The sequence below is a fragment of the Choloepus didactylus genome, chromosome 13 (assembly GCF_015220235.1).
Source record: "Choloepus didactylus isolate mChoDid1 chromosome 13, mChoDid1.pri, whole genome shotgun sequence".
Taxonomy (NCBI): Eukaryota; Metazoa; Chordata; class Mammalia; order Pilosa; family Megalonychidae; genus Choloepus; species Choloepus didactylus.
This window is the reverse complement of record NC_051319.1, coordinates 85,489,431-85,513,063: the sequence shown is the minus strand read 5'-3', so window position 1 is coordinate 85,513,063 and position 23,633 is coordinate 85,489,431. Positions and strand designations below refer to the sequence as shown.

Genomic DNA, 23,633 nt, shown 5'->3' with positions numbered 1-23,633 from the left:
AGTATATGAAAAGACGCTTAACATCATTAGCCATTAGACAAATACAAGTTTAAACTACAGTAAGATACCACTACTTGACGCCCACTAGGATGGCTATTATTTTAAAACCTGAAAATAACAAGTGTTGGTAGGATGCAGAGAAATAGCAGCCTTCATATAATCTTGGTGGCAATGTAAAATGTTGCAGCCACTGTGGAAAACAGTTTGAAAGTTCCTCAAAAAGTTAAAAATAGAATTACCAAATGACTGGGCATTTCTACTCCTAGATATATACTCAAAAGAATTGAAAGCAGGTACTTGGACAGATATTTGTACATCAAAGTTCATTGCAACATTATTCACAATAGTCAAAGTGGAAGCAACCCATGTCCATCAGCAGATGAATGGTTAAACAAAATGTGATCTGCCCTTGCAACGGACTAATTTCAGCTATGAAAAGAAGTGAAGTGCCGGTACATGCTACAACATAGATGAACTTGAAGATAAAATGTTTAGTGAAATTAGCCATAAATAAAAGGACAAATGTTGTAGAATAAGCAAATTCATAGAGACAGAATGCAGAATAGTGGTTAGCAGGGGTGGTGTGAAGGGGGGATGGGGAGTTTTTGCTAAATGATGTGAGGACCCAGGACCCAGAGCCCCGCTCCCTCCTCCATTACTGAGATACACGCAGCTGCCTACAAGACCAGGCAACAGGCGCCTTTCCCGTGAGAAACTCCGTTGTCACAAACTTTTTAAGCACCCCTTGGCACCCCCGGGTTCTCTCTCTCTGTGGAATGGCTGGAAGACTGACTTCATTCTCCCTACCAGTTGCCATGGTGAAAAATCCTCTCCTGTTTTGTAAGTCCCTAATTAAACTTATGGGTAACTCTGTGTCAGGTATATTCTTTGGTTTGGGGGCTAATCTGGGTTAGAACAAATGAGTATGAATTTTGATTTAGGATGATGAAATAGTCTGGAAATAGATAGTGGTGAAAGTTACACAATACTGTCAATGAATTGTCCACTTAAATGGTTAAAAAGATTTAAATGATATGTATATTTTGCCTCAAATAAAACAAATACATTAATAATTTTTAAAAAGAGATAAATTTTTAGGGACAGAATAAGGCCTGCTTACTAATCACATCAGTTCAGAATCCAAGTTACCCAACCTTTATAAGAGGCTCCCATGATGAAAAAAGAAAAGACTTCAAAATGTTTTGTTTTCATTAGAAACCTAGAACACTCAAGTGATGCCATAATAAGTAATTTAGTACCACTCCTACAATATGCTTAAGTAAGAGCGAAATAAAATGGGCAATATTTCCAGTAATCACGTAAGTACACCAAAGGACTCACCACATAGTAACTGCTGGTGCATCTCACAAACAGTAACAACAAAATATTTGAACTATACTAGTCCAGTTGGAAAAAAAAAAAACCTGTTAAAGTTATATCTTAAAAAGTGAAATATTTTCTCCACTTCTCATATATTTCCATTTCCTAACCAAAATGGAAAATAGCCTTTCAAGGAAAGAAAAGGAAACTTCAAGCAAAGCATTTTGTTGGCATGTAAAATTAGGAAATTAAAATACTCAGACCAGATCCAACCATAGATTCATAAGAAAAACTGCTGTAAATATGAATTTGCACAATTGCCTTCTGTTTCACAGGTCTAATTTGTCATTTCAGTAATGCCTAAAGGAAAATGCCTTTTAAAGAAGTGATGTGGTTTAGAGGAATAAAACTGAGAAACTACAACTGAATGAAGACTATAAAGTATAAATAGTAAACAACTTCTTTGTACAATAAAAGATACTATTGATCCGTATCGAAGGATCATCCGCCCCACCCTTTAAAGTCTGTAGACATTACAAAAAGAAGTGCCTTAATTAGATATATATCTTACACGATTGGAGACATATTTTATCCCAGCTCTATATCTATGTTTTGGTATCACTGGATCTATTTTAAGATCCAACCTACCTGAAGAAGATTGGGTTCTCCTTTTGCGTCAAGTAAATCCTGAGTTATCAGAAGAGGGTCGCTTTTCTCACAGCTCTGGTGGCTGATAAGCGTGTCCGCGTAGTTGGGCTGGGGGAAGATCACGTGACTCTTCCGCGAGTCCGCGGTGAGGGAGACCTCGTGGGAATAGGTCTGCAGGAAAGCCTGGACCCCGTCCACGCCCACGAAATGCGAGGCGGGTACGCCAGCCAACCCGCCTCCTGCATCCTGGAGCAGGCGCGACTTGTGCCAGCGCCGCATTCTGAGCGCCAGCAGCACCATGACAAAGGCCAGGAAGACGCAGGAGACAGCGGCCACTGCCACCACAAGGTAGAGCGTGAGGCCCGAGTCGTCAGGGTCAGCTGAGGGCTCGAGGTTGCCCAGGTCGGCCAGGACATCGGGGATGCTGTCGGCCACGGCCACGGTGAGCGTGACTGTGGCCGAGAGAGGGGGCTGGCCGTGGTCCTGGACGGCCACCACGAGGCTCTGCTTGAGCGCGTCTCTGTCCAGCAGGGCCCGCGCGGTGCGCACCTCGCCCGTGTGCAGCCCCACCGCAAAGAGTCCCGGCTCGCTGGCCTTGAGCAGGCGGTAGGACAGCCAGGCGTTCTGTCCTGAGTCCCGGTCCACCGCCACCACCTTGGTGACCAGGTAGCCGGGCTCTGCGGAGCGAGGTGCCAGCTCCACGCCGGTGGAACCGTCGGTGGGAAAGGTGGGGTACAAGATTTCAGGCACATTGTCATTCTGATCCAGCACGAACAGGCTCAGCGACACGTTGCTGCTGAGTGGCGGCTCTCCGCTGTCGCTAGCAGACACCAGGAATTGCAAGTCTCGAAACTGCTCATAGTCGAAGGAGCACAGAGCATACAGGACACCAGTGTCCGAGTTGATGGAGATGAAGGAGGAGAGAGGCACCCCCTGGAGGGTGTCTTCTGCCAGGGAGTAAGTAATGTGGGCATTCTCGCCGCTGTCGGGGTCCTCAGCAGTCACAGAGAAGAAGGAGGCACCTCTGGGATTGTTTTCAGGAATGTAGGCAGAGTAGGAGGCATGAGTGAAGGTGGGTGGGTTGTCATTAAGGTCTGCCACCTGGAGCAAGATACAAATTTCTGTTGACAGAGGTGGAGTTCCCTGGTCAGTAGCAGTTACTGTGATGTTATATTCTGAGACTTCTTCCCTGTCCAGAATTCTGCGTGTCAACAACCGATGATAATTTCCATAGGTCTTTTCAAGTCTGAATGGCAGATTATCTGGAACTGAACATGTTACGAGGCCATTCTCTCCTGAGTCACCATCATGAACATTGAAAAGGGCAATAACTGTACCTGGGGAAGATTTTTCTTGGACTGAGCTGGTGAGAGATGTAACTGTGACTTCTGGGGCATTGTCATTGACATCCAGAACTGTCACCAGTACCTTACTTCTGGCTCGGAGACCAGGTCCATCATGGGCTTCCACATCTATGTCATAGAATCCAGAGTCCTCATAATCTAAATCCCCCAATATTGTTATGTCCCCAGTAAGAGAATTCAACTGGAATAGCTGGGATATTTTGTCTCTTACTTTCCGGAAAGAATATGTCACTTCCCCGTTTCCTCCTTCATCTCTATCAGTGGCTTTTACGGTGAGTAGGTGCGTGCCCACTGGCACATTCTCCCGAACACTGACATGATACTCGGGTTGACTGAATACGGGGGCATTGTCATTGGTATCCACAAGCTTTATGTGAATCCTGGCAGTGCCAGAGCGAATCGGGTGGCCGCCGTCGGAGGCGGTGAGTACGAGGTGGTGAACTGCCTCTTCCTCGCGGTCTAGGGCGCGCTCCAGCACCAGCTCCGGGTACTGAATCCCATCGGCTCCGCTTTGCACGTGCAGAGAGAAGTGACCATTTGGGCTGAGCTGGTAACCTTGCAGGGAATTTATCCCTACATCCGGATCAAAAGCTTCAGGAAGAGGAAATCTTGTCCCAGGTATTTCACTTTCAGCGACCTTGATTTCCCTTTGCTCAGTCCCAAAGGTGGGAGCATTATCATTAACATCAGTTATTTCCACTTCTACTCCAAGAATGTTCGCTTTGTCCTCTACGAGAATCTCTAGGTTTACCACACACTTTGGAGACCTGTCACAGAGCTCCTCCCGGTCTATCCTGCCCGCTGTGATCAAGCTGCCGCTGCGCGGGTTCAAAGCAAAGAGGTGGGTCCTACCTCTGGAGACGATGCGGACTCCGCGTTCCGGAAACTCCGTGGGCTCCAGACCCAGGTCTTTGGCAATGTTGCCCACCGTTGAGCCTTTCTCCAGCTCCTCAGACACAGAGTAGCGGATCTGCTCGGTCCGGATTTCCCACAGAGTGCCCAGAAGAACGCAGATTCGGAGCAGCCTACCGCAGGCCCGACGATAAGGAGCCGCCATTACAGCCCCGCCCGCGGCGGCGTAGACTGCGCTTCAGATTTCTCTAGGTGAAGACCTGAGGAGTCCCAAGTTATTCCAGGTCCAAGATAATGCGCTTTTGCTGCTGGATGTTGGCTCTCTCAGAGGCCCTAGCTGAAAAGTCCCAGAACCAGTGTTCCTTGATGCTGAAATCTTGTGGCTCGCATTAAATTTCTGGTTGTCTTTTTTTCTCCTGATTGGTGAACAGCGACACTCAGAGTCCTAAGCTGTTCCTGCAATCCATTCTTGATCCATAAAGCGTCTCTTTAATACATCATTTCCATTCCTAATCCTATTTTTTCAGAAAGAATAAAAGTCAAACTTCTGTCATTTGACATGCAGTGGAAATCCAGGAATTCCTCATTGATCTGCATCAGTGGCTTTTACGGTGAGTAAGTGTGTGCCCACTGGCATGTTCTCCAGAACATTTACATGGTACTCGAGCTGACTGAATACGGGGGCATTGTTGGTATCCACAAGTCTTAAGTGAATTTATTTTTTTCCCAGAAAATAATATGGTGATTTTTAAACTAAGTATGTTTCCTGCCTCTTTTCAGTTTTTGTATTATTCATCTACATAGCCCGTTTTCAGTAAAGTGTATTGTGTGAGGAACACAGTCATCTCTCCTAGGAACAATAGGGATGGACTTAAGGAATGGAGGGAAGAGGTGAAAAAAACAATAGCCAGATACCTTGGAGATCTGGGTGCTAGTCCCCAACATATGCAGAAACAAGTTTTCTCACAAGTTGACTCTTTAGAGCTGGGATAACTTTTCAGTTCTATTGCAAGAAATTACCTACTGCTCAAGAGCTAGTCTTGCCCTTAAACAAATGGGCTTGGCAATAATGATGATAGATCTGGGGAGAGATTTTTTGTTCACTGATTTTCTAACCCACAAACTATGTCTATGACTATCTTGTTCATGGTTGTGTCCTCAATTTCTAGAAGAGTACTTTTCATAGAGTAGGCACTCAATAAAATTTTTTGATGTTTAATGAATGAGTGCTAAAGCAATTGAAAAACCTAAAAACAATGGGTGAATACCATCTGATCTTAAAAATAGATAATAAAGACAAGAAAAAAGTTACATTGAAGAATTGTAAAAAGATAATATTCAGTAACATTTTCATGTAAATTCACATCCAGAAGATATTATTTTATGATTATATCTAAATTTAGTTTTGATTTTCAAAAGAGCTAGTAAAAGGAAATTTTTAGTAGTTGTATATGCATCCTCATATACAACTCATAGCTCCATAGCTTTCTTATTCAGGAATACTTAACATACTAATCTGAAAAAACCTGAGATAAGTAGTAGTAAGTTCTTTAGATTATTCCTCACATAATAATTAGCATCTACAAATGACCCAGGAATTTTAACTAGACACAAAAAACCCATTAACTATACAGAACTTCAGACTTTGAGAGAGGATATTAAACCTATTTTCCACAATTCTCAAATAGCTAAAAAATTACTGGAGAATGAGGGGTTAAATTAGATGCTTTGGAAATGAATTTGACAATATGTATTTTTAAATCTCAAATTGTTTGTAGATTTGACTCACTTCTCAGCAACTTGTACTAAGGAAACAGTAAAGCTACAAGAAAAGCTTTCTATACAAAACGTTCATTACATCCTTTCTTATAATAGTGACAAAGTAGAAAGAGCATAAAAATCAATTATTAAAGAATAGTTAAGAAAATTACAGAATATCCTTGAGGGAGATTATGAAGTGGGAAAGAAAATGACCCAAGATTAGTGATTTAATTGTAAATGTTGACAGTCTTTGATACTTGTAATAAGGCAAAGAAGTACTGAGAGACTTAGTTATTGAAAGGTTTTGTAAATATTCATGTCACAATAAAAGGATAAACAATTAGAATGTAATTGATAAAGTTGAAAGAATTGTCAATGTATTTATAAAGAGTAAAGCATTGCATTACTTGAAAAAATAGTATGACACATCAACCAATAAAGGGCATTGCTATTACTAAAGGTGGTGATACCCAGGAAACAGCTCTCTTTAGCAAGAATAACCCCATCATACAAAAATTCCAGCAGTAAAGACCGAAAAGTAGTAATTGGGTGACAAACTACTGAGCAACCAAGGAACCAGTCTTTGTCCATCGAACATATCATATTCCTTTCCCACCAGATAACAACACTAGAACAAAGAACAAATTAATTATGCACCATTGAGAAGAAAATGCAGCATATAAAAATGAAATAGGTTTGCAGAAACTCACGTGAGAGGAAAAGGAGTCATAAACGATTTGGGAGTCTTCATTGCTGGCACATACAACCACAGAAGCATCATCACACAGGAGATCCTGAGCAGGAACAATTTCCCGGGTCTGGTTGAGAAAATTAAACTCGGTCTTTGCCGAATGCGAGGCAACGCACAGATTGTAGGTAAAAGGCAAAGTCCCCTCGCTGTAGTTGGGGGGAACCCGAGGTTCACACTTAGAGCCAAGACCAGGCTGAAAGCAGCCCCAGGCTGCAGGGCTGGAGGAACCGCGCAGGCGCAGGGAGATGGCCAAGATAACTGCGAGGAGGAAGAGTACAGAAATCAAGGCTAAGGCTACCACCAGGTAAAACTGCAGCTCAGCCTGGGTATCAGAGGGTGCAGGGCGGTCGCTGAGGTCCGGCAGCGCTTCCTGCAGGCTGTCAGCGAAGACCAGGTGCAGCGTGGCGGTGGCCGAGAGGGGTGGCTGTCCGCCATCGCGCACAGCGACCAGCAGGCGCTGGCGGGCCGCGTCCCTGTCGCCCAAGGTGCGAGCCGTGCGCACCTCCCCGGTGCGCAGCCCCAGGCTGAAGAGCCCGGGCTCGCTGGCCTGCAGCACGTGGTAGGACAGCCAGGCGTTGTGTCCAGAGTCGGCGTCCACCGCCACCACCTTGGTGACCAGGTAGCCGGGCTGCGCGGCGCGCGGCACCGTGTCGAAGAGCGCCGAGCCGTCGGGCCCCAGCGCCGGGTACAGCACCCTCGGCGCGTTATCGTTGCGGTCGCCCACCAACACGCGCAGGCTGACGTTGGCGCTGAGTGCGGGCGAGCCCTGGTCGCGGGCCTGCAGCGTGAGCTCGAAGGCGCGCAGCTGCTCGTGGTCGAAGGCGCGCTGCGCGAACACCACCCCGCTGTGCGCGCTCACAGACACGTAGGACGACAGCGCCTGCGGCCCCAGGTCGCTGGCCAGGATGGAGTAGGAGACACGGCCATTGGGGCCCAAGTCCGGGTCGAAGGCGCTGACCTGAGCAATAGAGAAGCCAGGAGGGTTGTTTTCTGCCACGTGGACCATGTAGGCGGCCTGGTGGAAAACAGGGGCGTTGTCGTTGATGTCGGCAACGTGCAGAGTGACACTTGTGCTGGAGGACAGGGGTGGCTTGCCCCTGTCTTTGGCTACGATGGTGACATTATACTCTGCAGTCTGCTCCCTGTCCAGAGCCCTGTCAATCATTAGCTTGTAATAATTTCTGGAGGTGGTTTCTAATTTGAAGGGAACCTCTTCTTGAATATAGCATGTCACCAGACCATTTTGCCCAGAATCCTGGTCCCGAACTTTAATGAGGGCTATTACAGTTCCAAGGTCTGAGTCCTCGGGAATCTGGTTAGAAAAAGAGATGAATGTCACCTCTGGGGCATTGTCATTCTCGTCAACAATTTCAATCTGAACATTACAGTGTGCCGTGTGTACCCCTCCATCCTTGGCTTCTACACCTAACACGTAACTACTTGTTTCTTCAAAGTCCAATGTACCATTGGTTGTGATTTCACCGGTATTTGGATTGAGACTGAAGAGGAGGCTGGTAATAGCTGGAGCATTAAGGAAAGCGTATGTGATCTCAGCATTAATGCCCTCGTCCTGGTCGGTGGCCATCACCCGCAGCACGGAAGTTTCCAGGGGCACGTTTTCTTGGAGGCTAACTCTGTAAACATCTTGGCTAAATACAGGAGCATTATCGTTGGCGTCGGTGACCTGGATCCGGATCTGCGTGGTGCCGCTTAGGGATGGGTCCCCACCATCTATGGCAGTCAGGATTAAGTGATGGGAGCTCTGCTGTTCCCTATCCAGAGGTTTTTCCAGCATTAATTCCGGGTATTTATTTCCGTCGGGACTTTCCTTTGTTGACAGAGAAAAATGTTGATTGGGATTGATAGTGTATATCTTCAGTGAATTACTTTCTACATCTGCATCTTGTGCAGAATCCAGGGGGAATTTTACCCCTGGTAAGGCCGATTCACAGATCTCCAAGTCAATAACTTTTGCAATGAAACGTGGTGCATTGTCGTTAATATCTTGGATTGCGACAACCACGTGGAAAACATTCATTGGGTTTTCAGCGACCGTTTCGAATTCTAGTGCACACTCAGGCTTCCGCCCGCAAATCCTCTCTCTATCTATCCTCCCATTCACTAACAAATCCCCGCTCTCGGCGCTAACATTGAAATAATCTTTCTCTGCACTAACCCTAAGTTTTCGAGCCGGCAGCTCCTGGACATTGAGCCCCAGATCTTTGGCGAGGTTCCCCACCCGCGAGCCTTTGGCCATTTCCTCAGGAATCGCATAGCGGATCTGCTGGGAGATGGCCCCGCAGAACAAAGACAGCAGGAAGGGAAAGAGTACCTGCCGTTTCATCGTTTCAGCTTGTCTGGCGCTCCTCTGCCTATCTTGAACTCCTCGGGAAGCTTCTTTACAAGGTTTCTCTGGGATGTTTAAAAAATCGATAGCATCCTGGAGTTTTGTGATTTGAAGGGAAGACTCTCTTGTTAGGCTCCTGAGGGGTTTCCGTTCTGATTTGCACGGGACAAAGAGGGAAGCACTCTCCCTGACGATCCTGCAGAATTGAGAACGCTTCTTTTCCCTTTGGTCAACAGCGGCACCCGGAGGTTGTCTTAAAAAACTGCATCTTGCCCAGCTATTTATCTTCAAGGTGGCCAACTCTTTAATCTATATATTTTGTCTTTTTATTTGTTGGAAAGAGTCAAATATTTAAAATTTCCCGTTAAATTAGATAGTTTTAATTTCATAATTTCATAAGCATCTTCATTTTACTTATTCCTTCTTTTTTGCATTCCTATTTTGCATTCCTTCTTTTTTTGTTTAAGAATATTCATGATAAGGTATACAGCCATTTTTCTTCAGAGTTTGTGGGGCAAAAATATCTTTAGTGATTTCACAGTATTTATAAATACTATTATGACTAGTGTGCATGTATCCAAATAAGAGAGTGGCTTTTAATCTACGTTTTTAGTAGCCATGTTCCTTATGTTTCTGTAAATTCATTGGATTCACCTCACTTATTTAGTATTTTAAATCTCTCCCTAGATACTTTACCAATTCAGTAACACATTTTAAAGATATAGTCTTTGCAAAAAGTGAGTCAAGGCCCTAGACTTATTTTAGTGTACTGCTCTTCTATATAAAACATAGATCATCTTCCTACTTAAGTAGAGGAAAGCCTGATATTTTGTTAAAGGAACCAATTTGGTATTTGGGCACATACTTTTTATAAAGATGAATCTTGTGTAAGCCATATTTATTTTGATGAAACCAATTTTTCATTCCTATGTAAATGTCTACACAATACTTTACAATGCCTATTCTCAGCTTCAGCCAATTTATAACATTAATGAGTGTATTAGTCAGGTTACTCCAGAGAAACAGAACCAGTAGACACATGAAATTAACCATCAAAATGAGTGAAATGAGTTTGAGTTGATCACTGGTAGATCTTGGAGAGGCATCGAGGATCCTTAGGCACTTCGTTTTGGAACTTACCCTGTAACCCTCAAACTAGTCTTGGGTAACCCAAACAACCAAATCCCTTTATTTCAAATTCACTCTCAAATCAGAAACCCAATCCAACCATTTATTCTACTGTTTTTCAGTGCTCACCCATACTCATCTTATACTGTGGTCAAAGCAGACTCTTGTCTGTTTTCTTAAGATACTCCTCTTATTTTTCTTCCTTCATGCCAATATACTTTTTCCCCTTTTACTATGAATCTCTTGTCCCTTTCTAATGTAATGAAGTTTTGCCCATACTTCAGAAAAAGTTCCCTTTTAATGAAAATGGCATGTTTGAGATCTCTCATCACCCATACAAGTAGTTGGAAATTGCACTGCCTTTGCACTCACAGTGCATTTTCACATCACACATGTTGGCTATGTTTTATATGGGATTCTTAGAAAATCATCTTTGAGCATCTAACATTTTCCTAGCACTAGCCATTTAATATTTTTTCTCCTTATGAGGATTGTGATATTAATAATATAAAGAAGTTTTCTAAGAAAGATATGCCAAAGGTTATGTGCCTTTTTTCCTGTGACAAATTTCCATGTCTGAGTGAGGACACATCTTTCTCTGCTTTAGGTTATTTTTTTTAGGTCCTGTTATCTCACACTTCTGAATGTGCCTCTTCCAAATATATTTAGGGAGAGACCATTCCTTTTCTTTGAGGTCTATTGAAATTTATTTTGGTCTAATCTTGGATGACTCTCTGATATGACCTCATGGGTGAAAACAATTTCATAAATTTCAGAATGGGCCAGCAATTTCTGGCCCAAGAGAACTGTAGAACAAGATCAGGAGTCTATTCTATTGTTGGAATGGATGGCTGGAAATCACCTCTGCAGAAGGTGAGACATTTCCCTTTACATTTATCATTCTTCTCAAAGGGCAAGAAATGCCAGTCCAAGTCTCATGACAGTTTAAGTAAATGAAATTTCCGTCTTCAGGCAAAAGTCAGAAATCAATAGGAAATCAGATGTCACGGCAAAACGCATTTGTCTAAACTGTATGTATAGTTCAGGTACATGTAAAATGGAGAATCAAGGCCAGATGAAACCATTTGTCCAAACTCTACACTTTTATCCTACAGTTTTTATGTAATTGAGATGAAAAGACTGTGGTCTGGCTTGGTAGAAGTCAAGTATAATTCTGTGGAAGCCTAAGACACCTTGTATTTATATATTTTTTTACTTGTTTGTGACAGGACAACCTGGGTTAGGCTGGAGTAACAAGCAAACAGCAAATCAGATCTCTCAGGAGATAAAGATCTATTTATCACAGGAATATAGACAAATGTTTGGTCAACCACTGGCTCTTCTCTTAACATAAGTACTCAAGGACCCAGGCAGAAGGAGCAGCCACACTTTCAAAGAGTAACTTAGAAATCTGGAAATTTTCACAATGTCAATTGGAGCTTCCTCCAGGAAATGGCAAACACAATTTATTGGCCAGAGCTGATTACATAGGCCCACTCAGCCATAACTGGCCAGGAAGTGCAGTCCTACCATATATGCAGAAGGAGAGAGGAAAAGAAATACTTAGATAACGAGTCTATTGACTACCATATTGCTTTATTTCTAAATAATCGTATATTAAAGCTTCATAATAATCACGCTGGCATAATTGCTCTTTATAAAATCCGAAGAGAGAAATAAACTCACCTGAAGTAGCTTGGAGTCTCCTTTTACTTCAAGTAAATCTTGAGATACCTGGAGAGGCTCGCTTTTGTCACAGCTCGCTTGGCTTATGAGCGTGTCCGCGTAGTTGGGCTGGGGGAAGATCATGTGACTCTTTCGCGAGTCCGCGGTGAGGGAGACTTCGTGGGAATAGGTCTGCAGGAAAGCCCGGACCCCGTCCACGCCCACAAAGTGCGAGGCGGGCACGCCCGTCAGTCCGTCCGCGGTAGCCTGGAGCAGGCTCGACTTATGCCAGCGCCGCAACCTGAGCGCCAGCAGCACCATGACAAAGGCCAGGAAGACGCATGAAACTGCGGCCAGGGCCACCACTAAGCTAAGCGTGATGTCTGAGACGTCAGAGTCGTGGGAGGGCTCAAGGCTGTGTAGGTCGGCAAGGACATCGGGGATGCTGTCGGCCACAGCCACGGTGAGCGTGACAGTGGCCGAGAGAGGGGGCTGGCCGTGGTCCTGCACGGCCACCACGAGGCTCTGCTTGAGCGCGTCTCTATCCAGCAGGGCCCGCGCCGTGCGCACCTCGCCCGTGTGCAGCTCCACCGCGAAGAGTCCCGGCTCGCTGGCCTTGAGCAGGCGGTAGGACAACCAGGCGTTCTGTCCCGAGTCTCTGTCCACCGCCACCACCTTGGTAACCAGGTAGCCAGGCTCTGCAGAGCGGGGTGCTAGTTCCACTCCAGTGGAGCCGTCGGTGGGGAGGGCGGGGTAGAGGATCTCTGGCGCGTTGTCATTCTGGTCCAGCACGAACAGATTCAGCGACACGTTGCTGCTGAGCAGCGGGTCTCCGCTGTCGCTGGCGGTCACACGTAGCTGCAACTCTCGGAACTGCTCATAGTCGAAGGATTGCAGAGCATACAGGACGCCAGTGTCCGCGTTGATAGAGACATAGGAAGAGAGAGGCTTCCCCTGGAGGGTGTCCTCGGTTAGTGCATAAGTGATGCGGGCGTTATCTTCACTGTCTGGGTCATGAGCAGTCACTGAGAAGATGGAGGCACCTCTGGGATTGTTTTCCGGAATGTAGGTGGTATAAGAGGCATGAGGGAAGGTAGGTGGGTTATCATTGATATCTGCCACAGGCAGGGTGACATGAGTTTGTGTGGAGAGCGGTGGAATTCCCCCATCTGTGGCTCTCATAGTGAGCTTATATTCAGACACCTGTTCACGGTCCAGGGTTCTGGCTGTCACTAAGCGATAATATTGGCCTATTGATTTTTCTAAATTAAATGGCATATTTCCCAGGATAGAAACTGTGACTTGCCCATTCTGTCCAGAATCTCGGTCATGCACATTGATAAGGGCAATTTCTCTTCCAGCAGTTGCCTCTTCTGGGACCGAACCTGTGAAAGAAGTGATTGTAATTTCTGGGGCATTGTCATTCACATCCAGAACTGTGACCAGAATCTTGGCTCTTGAACGGAGACCTGGTCCATCTTGTACTTCAATTTTAATTTCATAGAACACAGCATCTTCATAATCTAGACTTTTTAGTATTGATAGGTCTCCAGTCACTGAGTTGAGATGGAAAATCTCAGCCATTTTCCCAGGCATTTTATCTAGAATATAGGACACTTGAGCATTGAATCCCTCGTCAGGGTCGGTGGCATTCACTGTGAGCAGTCGGGTGCCAGTTGGCACGTTCTCTGGAACACTTACATGGTATTCGGGCTGAGTAAACATTGGTGGGTTGTCGTTTGCATCCAGAACTAACACTTGAATACACAAGCTGCCAGAACGGACAGGGTCACCATCATCAGAGGCAGAAAGGACAAGTTGGTGAATCTGTTTTTCTTCGCGGTCCAGGGCCCGCTCCAGCACCAGCTCTGGGTACTTGGTCCCATCAGAGACAGTCTTCACAGCCAGGGAGAAGTAGTCATTGGGGCTGAGTTGGTAGTTCTGCAGGGAGTTCATGCCCACATCTGGGTCAAATGCAGTCTTAAGTGGGAACCTGTTTCCAGGATCAGTTAATTCACTAATTTTTATTTCCAATTCCTCTTTTAGAAAAGCAGGACCATTGTCATTAATATCTTTAATTTCTATTTCTACCTCAAAAATTTTCAATTCGTCCTCAACTAGGATGTTAATGTTTACAAGACACCGCGCACTCTGAGCGCAGAGCTCCTCCCGGTCTATCCTGCTCGCAGTGACCAAGCTGCCGCTTCGCGGGTTCAGAGCGAAAAGCTCCGTCTTACCTCTAGAGACGATGCGGACTCCGCGCTCCGCCAGCTCCCGGGGCTCCAGTCCCATATCCGTGGCGATGTCGCCCACGAAGGAACCTTTGTCTAGCTCCTCTGGAACCGAGTAGCGGATCTGCCCGGATCCGGTCTCGCACAGCGTCCCCAGGAGTGCCCACAGCAGGACCAGTCCTCTGCCGTTTCGTAATCTCAGGCACTCAATCATTTCCTTTTTGCTGTATTTTCTCTGAATTCCTTTCCAGTGTCTCACAAGTGACTCCAATTTTATTTCCTCAGGGAACCAAGCGTTTCATGGATCTAATTCATAGGTCAAAGAGCTGGTCGACGGATGGAATAAGTTTCGTAGTAGCCCCAGATCTTCTGAGTCTGCTTTTCTAGATCTGCGTTTTGGGAGCAAAGAAATGGTGGACTAGCTCTCCAGCTGCGATTTCCTCCCTGAGTGGTCAACAGCGACGCTCAGAGCCCTAACCGTTTACTGCACGTTCTCAGACAAACCCAAGTTACTTTTAAAAAATGTTTCCCAACACCCCAAATCCTTTTTGTTAGCGGTCATGTGACTGGCATTTATTTCACACAAGAGGGCTGATATATGTTAAAGGGGGTGACTTCAAGTTAGTCTCCTTGGGAAGCCATGCACTAAACTTAATGCTACAAATATTGCTCCAAATACGGCGGGATTATTGCTTTGAGATATTCTAACAATGTTTAAGAACCACACAGAAATATCAGCCATATTTACAGATTATACATCTTGAAGCTTGTCGTTGATAATCCTGGCATTTTAGTTTCAATATTTGTTAGTGAACTATTCATTAAACAAATGCATAATTGGGTGCTATGTCAGATAATGTTTGGCAGTGATTTAAGGGGAACAATATGGACACAGATACATTCTTCACAGAGTTTATGAGTACATTACAGTAACCAGGGAATTACAGAGCAGCAAGATAACTACTATAATGGGAGAAGCCGAGGGTGATGGGAGGGCCCCCAACTCAGCCTTCAAGGTTAGCAAAGGTTTTCCCAGGAAGCTTGAGAAGAGTGGATCAAGCAAAAGGCCTGGATGTGAGAGAGAAGAGCATGACAATGTCTAGACATGAGAGAGGAGTTACAGACTCTAAGGGTACTGAAAGTAGTTCACTTTGCCTAAATCTAGAGTATGAAAGTGTTTTTTGTTTTTTTTTTTTTTAAAAAAAACACCAAAAACACAACTGAAACTGGTAGCGAAAAAGAATTTTTATTTTATATCCCAGGGACTCTTTCTCTGTATTTATTTTCCTCTCTAAGCACAGAAATAGAAATACATTTGTCCTTTCAATCTGATTCATTACATAAACCTATGCATAAAGTGTTTATTCTTGTGAAGTTACTACAGACACTGAAATGGACTGCCTTTAATTTTCCTTAGCTTAGACTGCTTCATGATGTCATTATTGTACTTACAAGTAAAGATGTTGTGACATATTCTTCCACAAGGAATGCAAGTTTTACCTCATAGAGAATTATGTAATAGTAATAAACACAATAGAATAATTATCTCAGACAAATTTTACCTTATCAGATGTCTCTAAATATAATAAAGAATATTTTTGAGAGGTGATGACATTATTAGATACAAGACTCAGTTAGTACATGATTAGTACCAAATCAGAATTTAAAAAAAAAGTTTAAGCTACATAGAATGTTAGTGTATTCTCTGTTCTTAAATATATAATTAACATATTAAAAAGTCAACATGGGAAGAGGAATGGAGAAGGAAAACTTTGGTTCTGAGGAGGACTAGGGGTGAGGAGAGGGATTGGGAACATTTTTAGTAGCTATTGCAGGTGGGAAAACTTTGGGAAGAGAACTGCAAAAAGAAGATATTTGGGAGCAATTATGTAATATGGTCTTTGAATCCCTTCTATCTTTTCTTTAGGAAAAGTTATACTAAGGATGTTTATTATTTTTAAGGATAAAAAGTCAATATGATCCAGGTATGAGAAAAATACACAGTATCGGTAAAAAGAAGCCTATTTTCTATTACTCTCCCAATGTATTATAGAGCAAATGACAACTCAGTCTCTTCTTCAAGGAGCACTTAGCTACTTTAGAGGTTGATAAGATTTTTAACTAAGCAGAGATACGATGACATACTTTTCTGAAGCACTGGAAAGGATGTGTACTCCTAAATTTCTGAATTTATAATAAGGAAGGACATGTAAAAAAAGCAAAATGAAGAACTTCACTTCCAAATTGAATGAACAACCCAATTAAAGCATTTCACTATTGATAAACAGATTCAAATAAAAAACATAAAAACTTTAAATTTTAAAGGAGGGACTTGAATAAACATAATACCCAGCTTTCATATTTTTAAGACAGAAAGAGTTGTTCACCCAGGTAGATGAGATGATTTGCACAGGGTTAGGAAAGAAATTATGTAAAACCAGATACTCCAGTTCCTAATACTGTGCTCTTTTGATATAAATATATTGATATATTTTGAGATAAATATCGTCTTCAATTACTAACTTCTGATTTAAGCTCATTGCACAATGATTCTAGCCCCTCCTAATCCTTTACAGAGTGTGAACACTTAGACCTACCTACTGATAATTCAACAGGACTCATTTCCTAAAAATAGAATATACACTTAAGGAAATAGGAGAAACAGAAGAGATATACTAAATAGTGTAGACCGCTAAGTAAATCGGAAAATTTAATTTTTTTCATAATAGCTTTTAAGTATATTGTGAAGAGTTAGTTTACCTGAGAAAGTGTTTCTTCTCCTTTACCTTCAAGTAGAGACTGAGGTGCTGATAGAAAATCTTTTTTCTCACAGCTTTCGTGGCTGATGAGCGTGTCCGCGTAGTTGGGCTGGGGGAAGATCACGTGACTCTTCCGCGAGTCCGCAGTGAGGGACACCTCGTGGGAATAGGTCTGCAGGAAAGCCCGCACCCCATCTACGCCCACAAAGTGCGAGACGGGCACACCCGACAGTCCGTCTCCCACAGCCTGGAGGAGGTGGGACTTATGCCAACGCCGCAGCCTGAGCACCAGGAGAACAATGACAAAGGCCAGGAAGACGCATGAAACTGAGGCCACTGCCACCACTAGGTAGAGCGTGAGGCCCGAATCGTCGGGGTTGGCATGGGTCTTGATGCTGTCCAGGTCCGCCAGGACGTCTGGGATGCTGTCGGCCACCGCCACAGTGAGCGTGACTGTGGCCGAGAGAGGGGGCTGGCCGTGGTCCTGCACGGCCACCACCAGGCTCTGCTTGAGCGCGTCTCTGTCCAGCAGGGCCCGCGCCGTGCGCACCTCGCCCGTGTGCAGCCCCACCGCGAAGAGTCCCGGCTCGCTGGCCTTGAGCAGGCGGTAGGACAGCCAGGCGTTCTGCCCTGAGTCTCTGTCCACCGCCACCACCTTGGTGACCAGGTAGCCGGGCTCTGCAGAACGGGGTGCCAGTTCCACTCCGGTGGAGCCGTCGGTGGGGAGGGCGGGGTAGAGGATCTCGGGCGCGTTGTCATTCTGGTCCAGCACGAACAGTCTCAGAGACACGTTGCTGCTGAGTGGCGGGACTCCGCTGTCCTGCGCTATTACCCACAGCTGCAGATCTCGGAACTGCTCATAGTCAAAAGAGCACAGGGCGTACAGGACGCCAGTGTCAGAGTTGATGGAAATGTAGGAGGACAGGAGCACTCCCTGAAGGGTGTCCTCAGCCAAGGAGTAAGTTACATGGGCATTGTCATAGCTATCGGGGTCATAGGCCACCACGGAGAAGATAGAGGAGCCTCTGGGGTTGTTTTCAGGAATGTAGGCAGAGTAGGAAGTGTGAGGGAAGGCGGGTGGGTTATCGTTGATGTCTGCCACCTGCAGCAAAATGTGAGCATTTGTAGACAGAGACGGGTTCCCTCCATCTTGAGCGGTCACAGTGATGTTGTAAGAGGAAATTTGTTCTCTGTCCAAGGCTCTGGTTGTAACCAGTCGGTGATAATTGTCCACTGACCTTTCCAACTTGAAAGGAAGATTCTCCGGGAGTGAACATGTGATAAGTGCATTCTGTCCAGAGTCTCTGTCATGTACATTGAAAAGTGCAATTACAGTTCCTGCAGGAGAGTCTTCAGAAACTGAGTTAGTGGCAGAAGTCATGTAAAATTCTGGGGCATTGTCATTCACATCCAGAACTGTGACAATAACCTTCGTTCTGGTCAGAAGGCCTGGGCCATCTTGAGCTTCAATATCAATTTCATGGAATTTGGCATCCTCATAATCCAGATTTTTAATGATTTCTATATCTCCAGTTGTAGATTTAAGCTCAAATACCTCTGAGGTCTTTCCAAGATTTTTCTCTAGAAAATATGTCACTTGAGCGTTGTATCCCTCATCTGCGTCAGTGGCGCTTACAGTGAGTATTCGGCTTCCTACGGGCACATTCTCCAGAACACTTACACGGTACTCGGGCTGTGTGAAAACAGGCGCGTTGTCGTTCACATCCAGCACCGTCACTCGGATGCGGGAGGTGCCAGTTAGGACCGGGTCGCCCCCGTCCGAAGCCAGGAGAACGAGGTAGTGAACGTCCTCTTCCTCGCGATCCAGGGCGCGCTCCAGCACCAGCTCTGGGTACTTGTTCCCATCCGCCCCGCTTCGCACGTCCAGGGAGAAGTGGTCATTTGGGTTGAGTTCATACTTCTGGAGCGTGTTCTCTCCTATATCCGCGTCATGCGCACTCTTAAGAGGAATGCGGAATCCTGGAGTCGTCGTTTCACTGATTTTTATTTCCAGTTCCTCTACTCCAAAGCGAGGGGCATTGTCGTTAATATCTGTTATTTCTACCTCTACTGAATAAATATTCAATTTATCTTCCAGTACTATGTTGAAATTCACCAGACACCGAGCGCTCTGAGCGCAGAGCTCTTCTCGGTCTATCCTGTCCGCGGTGATCAGGCTACCAGTTCGCGTGTTGAGAGCAAAGAGCTGCGTCCTCCCTCTGGAGACGATGCGGACGCCCCGCTCTGTCATAGCCAGGGGCTCCAACCCCAAGTCCTTGGCGATGTTGCCCACGAAAGAGCCTTTGTCGGTCTCTTCCGGCACAGAATAGCGCATCTGCCCAGCCCCGGCTCCCCACAGGGCGGACAAAAGAAGGCACAGCAGGTCTATCCTTTTGCAGTGTGAGAACTTTGGCTGAGCCGCCATTTTCCTTCTGCCGCAATCTTTTCTCCGAGTCAAGTTACAGCATCCAGTGCGGGATTCCAATCTTTATTCCTCAGGGTCTGAGGCTACCAGCATTCACAGATCTAGGTCTCTGTGGAGAGAGCTAGTGGGCTGCTGGACTGAATTTCTTTGTCGTCCCGAAGCTTGCGTGGCCAAATTGCTAGCCCTTTGCGTTGTAGGAGTCGGAAGATTGGATTGGATGTCTCGCTGCTTGTTGCCGCTTAGGTGGTCAACAGCGACGCTCAGAGGCCTAACTAATATCTGCACCAGTTCAGGCAAACAATTTACTTGTCAGTGTTGGCCTTGTAACTTTCAAGTCGCTTTGAAGACTCTTACAGTTCTAAGATACCTTAGAAGTAGATCTGTCGTCAGGAATCTTTTTCTCATAATTAATAACGGTGTAAACGAATGCAAATTTGATGGTAGTGATTACAGAGGTATTGTTCAATGCTCAAGGCATTAATCAACTCTCTCTCCAAACATCTTCCACCTCATATTTTATACTCAGACAGTAAGATCATTTAAAAATCATTAGCTACATTGTCTCACAAGGTCAAATAGTTTGAATTTATGTGCTTGGTGGCCTGACATTTAACTTCAAAACCTGTATTTAAATATTGAATCATCAAATACTTAATGGGTGACTATCATGTGCCTTATATTTTGCTTGGTGCCAGAGATACAAATGGTAAATCTGATGGTCACAGACCCTGCCTTCAGGAAGCTTACAATATAGCAGAGGTCATAGGAAAGTAAACATGATGTTATAATAGAGTATGAGAACTTCTATGATGGCGGGAAGCACTGGGTGAAGGGGGAATACATAGGAAGGGTATAGATTTGGGAGTCAGAAAAGACTCTCATGATGATTATAGCTGAACCCTAAAGGTAATGTGGTGGTTTGGAGCTGTATGTACCTCAGAAAAACACATTCTTAAACTTAATCAATTCCTGTGATTGTGAACCCACTATAAGTAGGACCTTTTGATGAAGTTACTTTAGTTAAGGTGTGGCCCACCTCAAGCAGAATGGGTCTTAATCCTATTACTGGAGTCCTTTATAAGCAGAATGAAATTCAGACAAAGAGAGAAAGCCATGGAAACCAAGAAACTGAAGGTCAGTGGAACCAGGAAGAGACGGGAGAGGCTGCCGTGTGCATTGCCAGGTGACAGGAGAGCCCAGGACCAAGGATCGCTGGCAGCAAGCCTCAGAATACTAGTCTTCTGGAAGAAAGCATCGCCTTGATGTCACCTTGATTTGGACTTTTTCTTAGCCTCAAAATTGTGAGCTACTAAATTCCCATTGTTTAAGCCAACCCATTGCATGGTATTTGCCTGAGCAGCCAAAGAAACAAAAACAGTAGGATTGGATCAAGAAAGGCTGGCAGGATATTCTAGAACCTCAGCATAAATGCTTAAAGATGAGAGAGAGCATGGAACATCAAGGAAACTGAAAGTGGTTCTATTGGCTAAAGCTAGTACAGGAAAGGATTTTTCACCACAAGGGAAATCAGTCACTCAAAGTTGTTTGAAGTTGCCAAGTCCTTTTCCTGAGATTTAATGTTTTCTAGGGATATAAAAATGCAATCTCGTGGGTCTCTTCTTGCTCCCATTTCATTTTTATGTACTTATGCATAATATATTTGCTCTTTCAAAAGTAAATTCTGAAATAATTCAAACATACAAATGAGTAAGGAAAAATAATATACTAAAATCTGTGTATACACCATTCAACTTTGTCAGATTGTAACATCTTGCCATATTTAAATACGACCAGCTTTTAAACTTTTTATTTTGAAATAATTTCAGGCTTAACAGAAAAGTTGCAAAAATAGTACAATGAGTTCCCATTTACTCTTCACTCACAATTACCCCAAATGTTAACATTTTATGACATTTGGTTTCACACTACCTCTCTCTCTCTCTCCCTGTACATATATAAGTATACAAGACTACAACAGAAGTGATGTTATATCCTTCTGACTGCATCATATCAGGAGACACATATCTTCCTCCCATTACTGGTAATGTTAACTTTGATCAGTTGGCTAAGATAGTGACTTCTAGGTTTGTCCATTGTAAAATTACTGTTTTTCCCTTTGTAATTCTTAAGTATCTTGTAGGGAGATACTTTGAGGCTAAGTAAATATCCTGTTTGTAAACAAACTTTCACCACTGATGATTCTTGCTTGAAACAATCACTACTGTAGTTTTTTGGAGTTCAATTTTTAAAAAACAAACCTATAGAAAGAGATGAATCCTTCTAGCACCATTCCTTAATTACAGTATTTTCCCTCCCTCCCTCAAGCTATTTACCATCCCGAATAAAGCATTTATTATTTCCATGCATGTTTTCACTCTCTTACTGAATATGCATGTATCAATAAAAATAGATGCTATCTATTCAAATTCATACAAATTGTATCATGCTATACTTACTCTGTAATGTACTTTTCCTTCAACATTACATTCTTGATATTTATTTATGTTGATAATGTTTATTTTTACATGCTGCATAATATTCCATTGCATGAAAATGCCAACATTTATTTTTCCATACATCTCTATGAGGATTTTAGGGTGTTTCTTTTCTCTTTTTCCTCTCCTTTCCTTTCTTTTCTTTTCCTCCATCCTCCTCCTTTCCTTTTTTCCTCTTTCTTTTCTTCCTACCTCCCTCCCCCTCCCATCTCCTTCCCTCCTTCTCTCCCTCATTTCCTTCCCTCTTCTTTCCCCTCCTTCCTTCTTATTACAGACAATGAGGCAATGAACACTGGACATGTCTCTTCATATCCAAATTTCTCTAGATCTAGGATATTAATTTGAAAGTAGAATTGAGTCAAACTGTATGCATATTGCTTTGGTTATATTTGTTATATGATAAATCACCCCAACATTTAGTGTCTTAAAAAACAACATGGTTTCATTTGTTCAATATTCTTCAATATGGGCTGAGATCAGATTTTTCAGTTCTGCTGGTCTTGCTGGTGGTTACTCATGTGGCATCATTGAGATGGGGGTCATGTGGGGACTGGGCTCAGCTTTTGTGCTGAGACATCAGGGTGACTCTCTTCTATGTAGTGTCATGACCTCAATTTTCACATGGCCTCTCCATGTGGTTTTCCTACATCATCTCTCCATCAGGGAACGGTTCGTGGCTCCCCCAAATACAAAAGCAGATGTTGTTGGGACTTCTTAAGTCTTCACTGGAACTGGCAAGTTTCACTTATGCCAAATTTTATTGGTTAGAGGGAGTCACAAGGCCAGCCCAGATTTAAGGGGAGGGAACTGTAGAAGCTATGAATACTTGGAGGAATGGTTCATTGGAGAGCCACCAATGGAACACATTTTCAATATTAGTGGATGTTGCCAAATTGTTTTTCAAAATTATTTGAATAACTTACACTCTTGACAGAAGGATACAAGAGTTCTGTTGCTCTATCCTTGCTAAACTTTGGTATTGTCAGCCATATTTTTTTGCCAATCTGATGGGTATAAAAATGTATCTCATTGTTTTAATTTACATTTTTATAATTAACTGGAGGTTAAGAATGTTATCATATTTATTGATTATTTGGAATTCTTCAGTGATTTTTTTATTCATATCTTTGTTTCTTTTTTTCTTCTTCAAATTTTAAATTCAGAGATATTAATTATATATTTTGGGTAACAATTCTTTGTTCTTCATAGAGATTACAGATATTTTTCACTGTTTCTGGATTGTTTTCACTATGCTTATTGGTGCCATTTTTATAAAGAGGTTTAAAATTTTAATATTGTCCAAATTATTGTTTCTTTCCCCTAATGATTTATAATTTTATCATCTCCTATATTCCAAAATTATGATGTTAGCATCCTGTTTTCTAAAAATTCAAAAGTTTTGTTTTTAGGTCATTAACCTATATTAAATTTATTTTTTGTATTGTATGAGTTAGGGATATACATTTTTTCATACAAATAAGCAGCCATCCCAGAAATATTTGTTATTTCTTACTCTCTGATTTATAATGCCACCTCTGCTACTGATGAAGTTTCCATATATATTTGGCTTTTAATGGGTATTTTATTCCATTATCTTTGTCTAATGCCATGCCAACATATCCTGTTTAACTACTTTCAATTCTTTCAATTCAATTTCTTTCAATTTTTTTTTCTTCAAATTATTTTGGCATTTTTAAAATAGCTTTGCTATTCCATGCACATTTTAGGATCACAAAGTTTAATGAAAAATACTGTTGATATTTTAATTAGAATTGTGTTGAATTTATAGATTAATTTTGGAGCATTGACATAGTTTTCATAATCTTTTGATTATACAAGTCTTCTTTTGTGTTCTTCAATAGTTTTTTTGTAATTTTTTCTATGAAG

At 43.3% G+C, this 23,633-nt stretch overlaps 1 protein-coding gene across 5 annotated transcripts in view; it reads right to left on the bottom strand.

The window, feature by feature from the left end:
• LOC119508506 (protocadherin gamma-C4) overlaps window positions 1-23,633 on the bottom strand; it is a 179,762-nt gene that overhangs the window by 139,807 nt on the left and 16,322 nt on the right. The window contains exon 1 of one of the 5 annotated variants that reach the window (XM_037802116.1): window positions 16,828-19,602. The exons of 1 other annotated variant lie outside the window; for it this stretch is intronic. In XM_037802116.1, the coding sequence (XP_037658044.1) occupies window positions 16,828-19,251 (2,424 nt within the window). In that variant the 5' untranslated portion in view covers window positions 19,252-19,602. Of the gene's footprint in view, window positions 1-1,968; window positions 4,470-6,655; window positions 9,222-11,857; window positions 14,517-16,827; window positions 19,603-23,633 lie in introns of those variants that run through there. 3 more of the 5 variants (XM_037802120.1, XM_037802134.1, XM_037802125.1) reach the window with 3 other exon arrangements.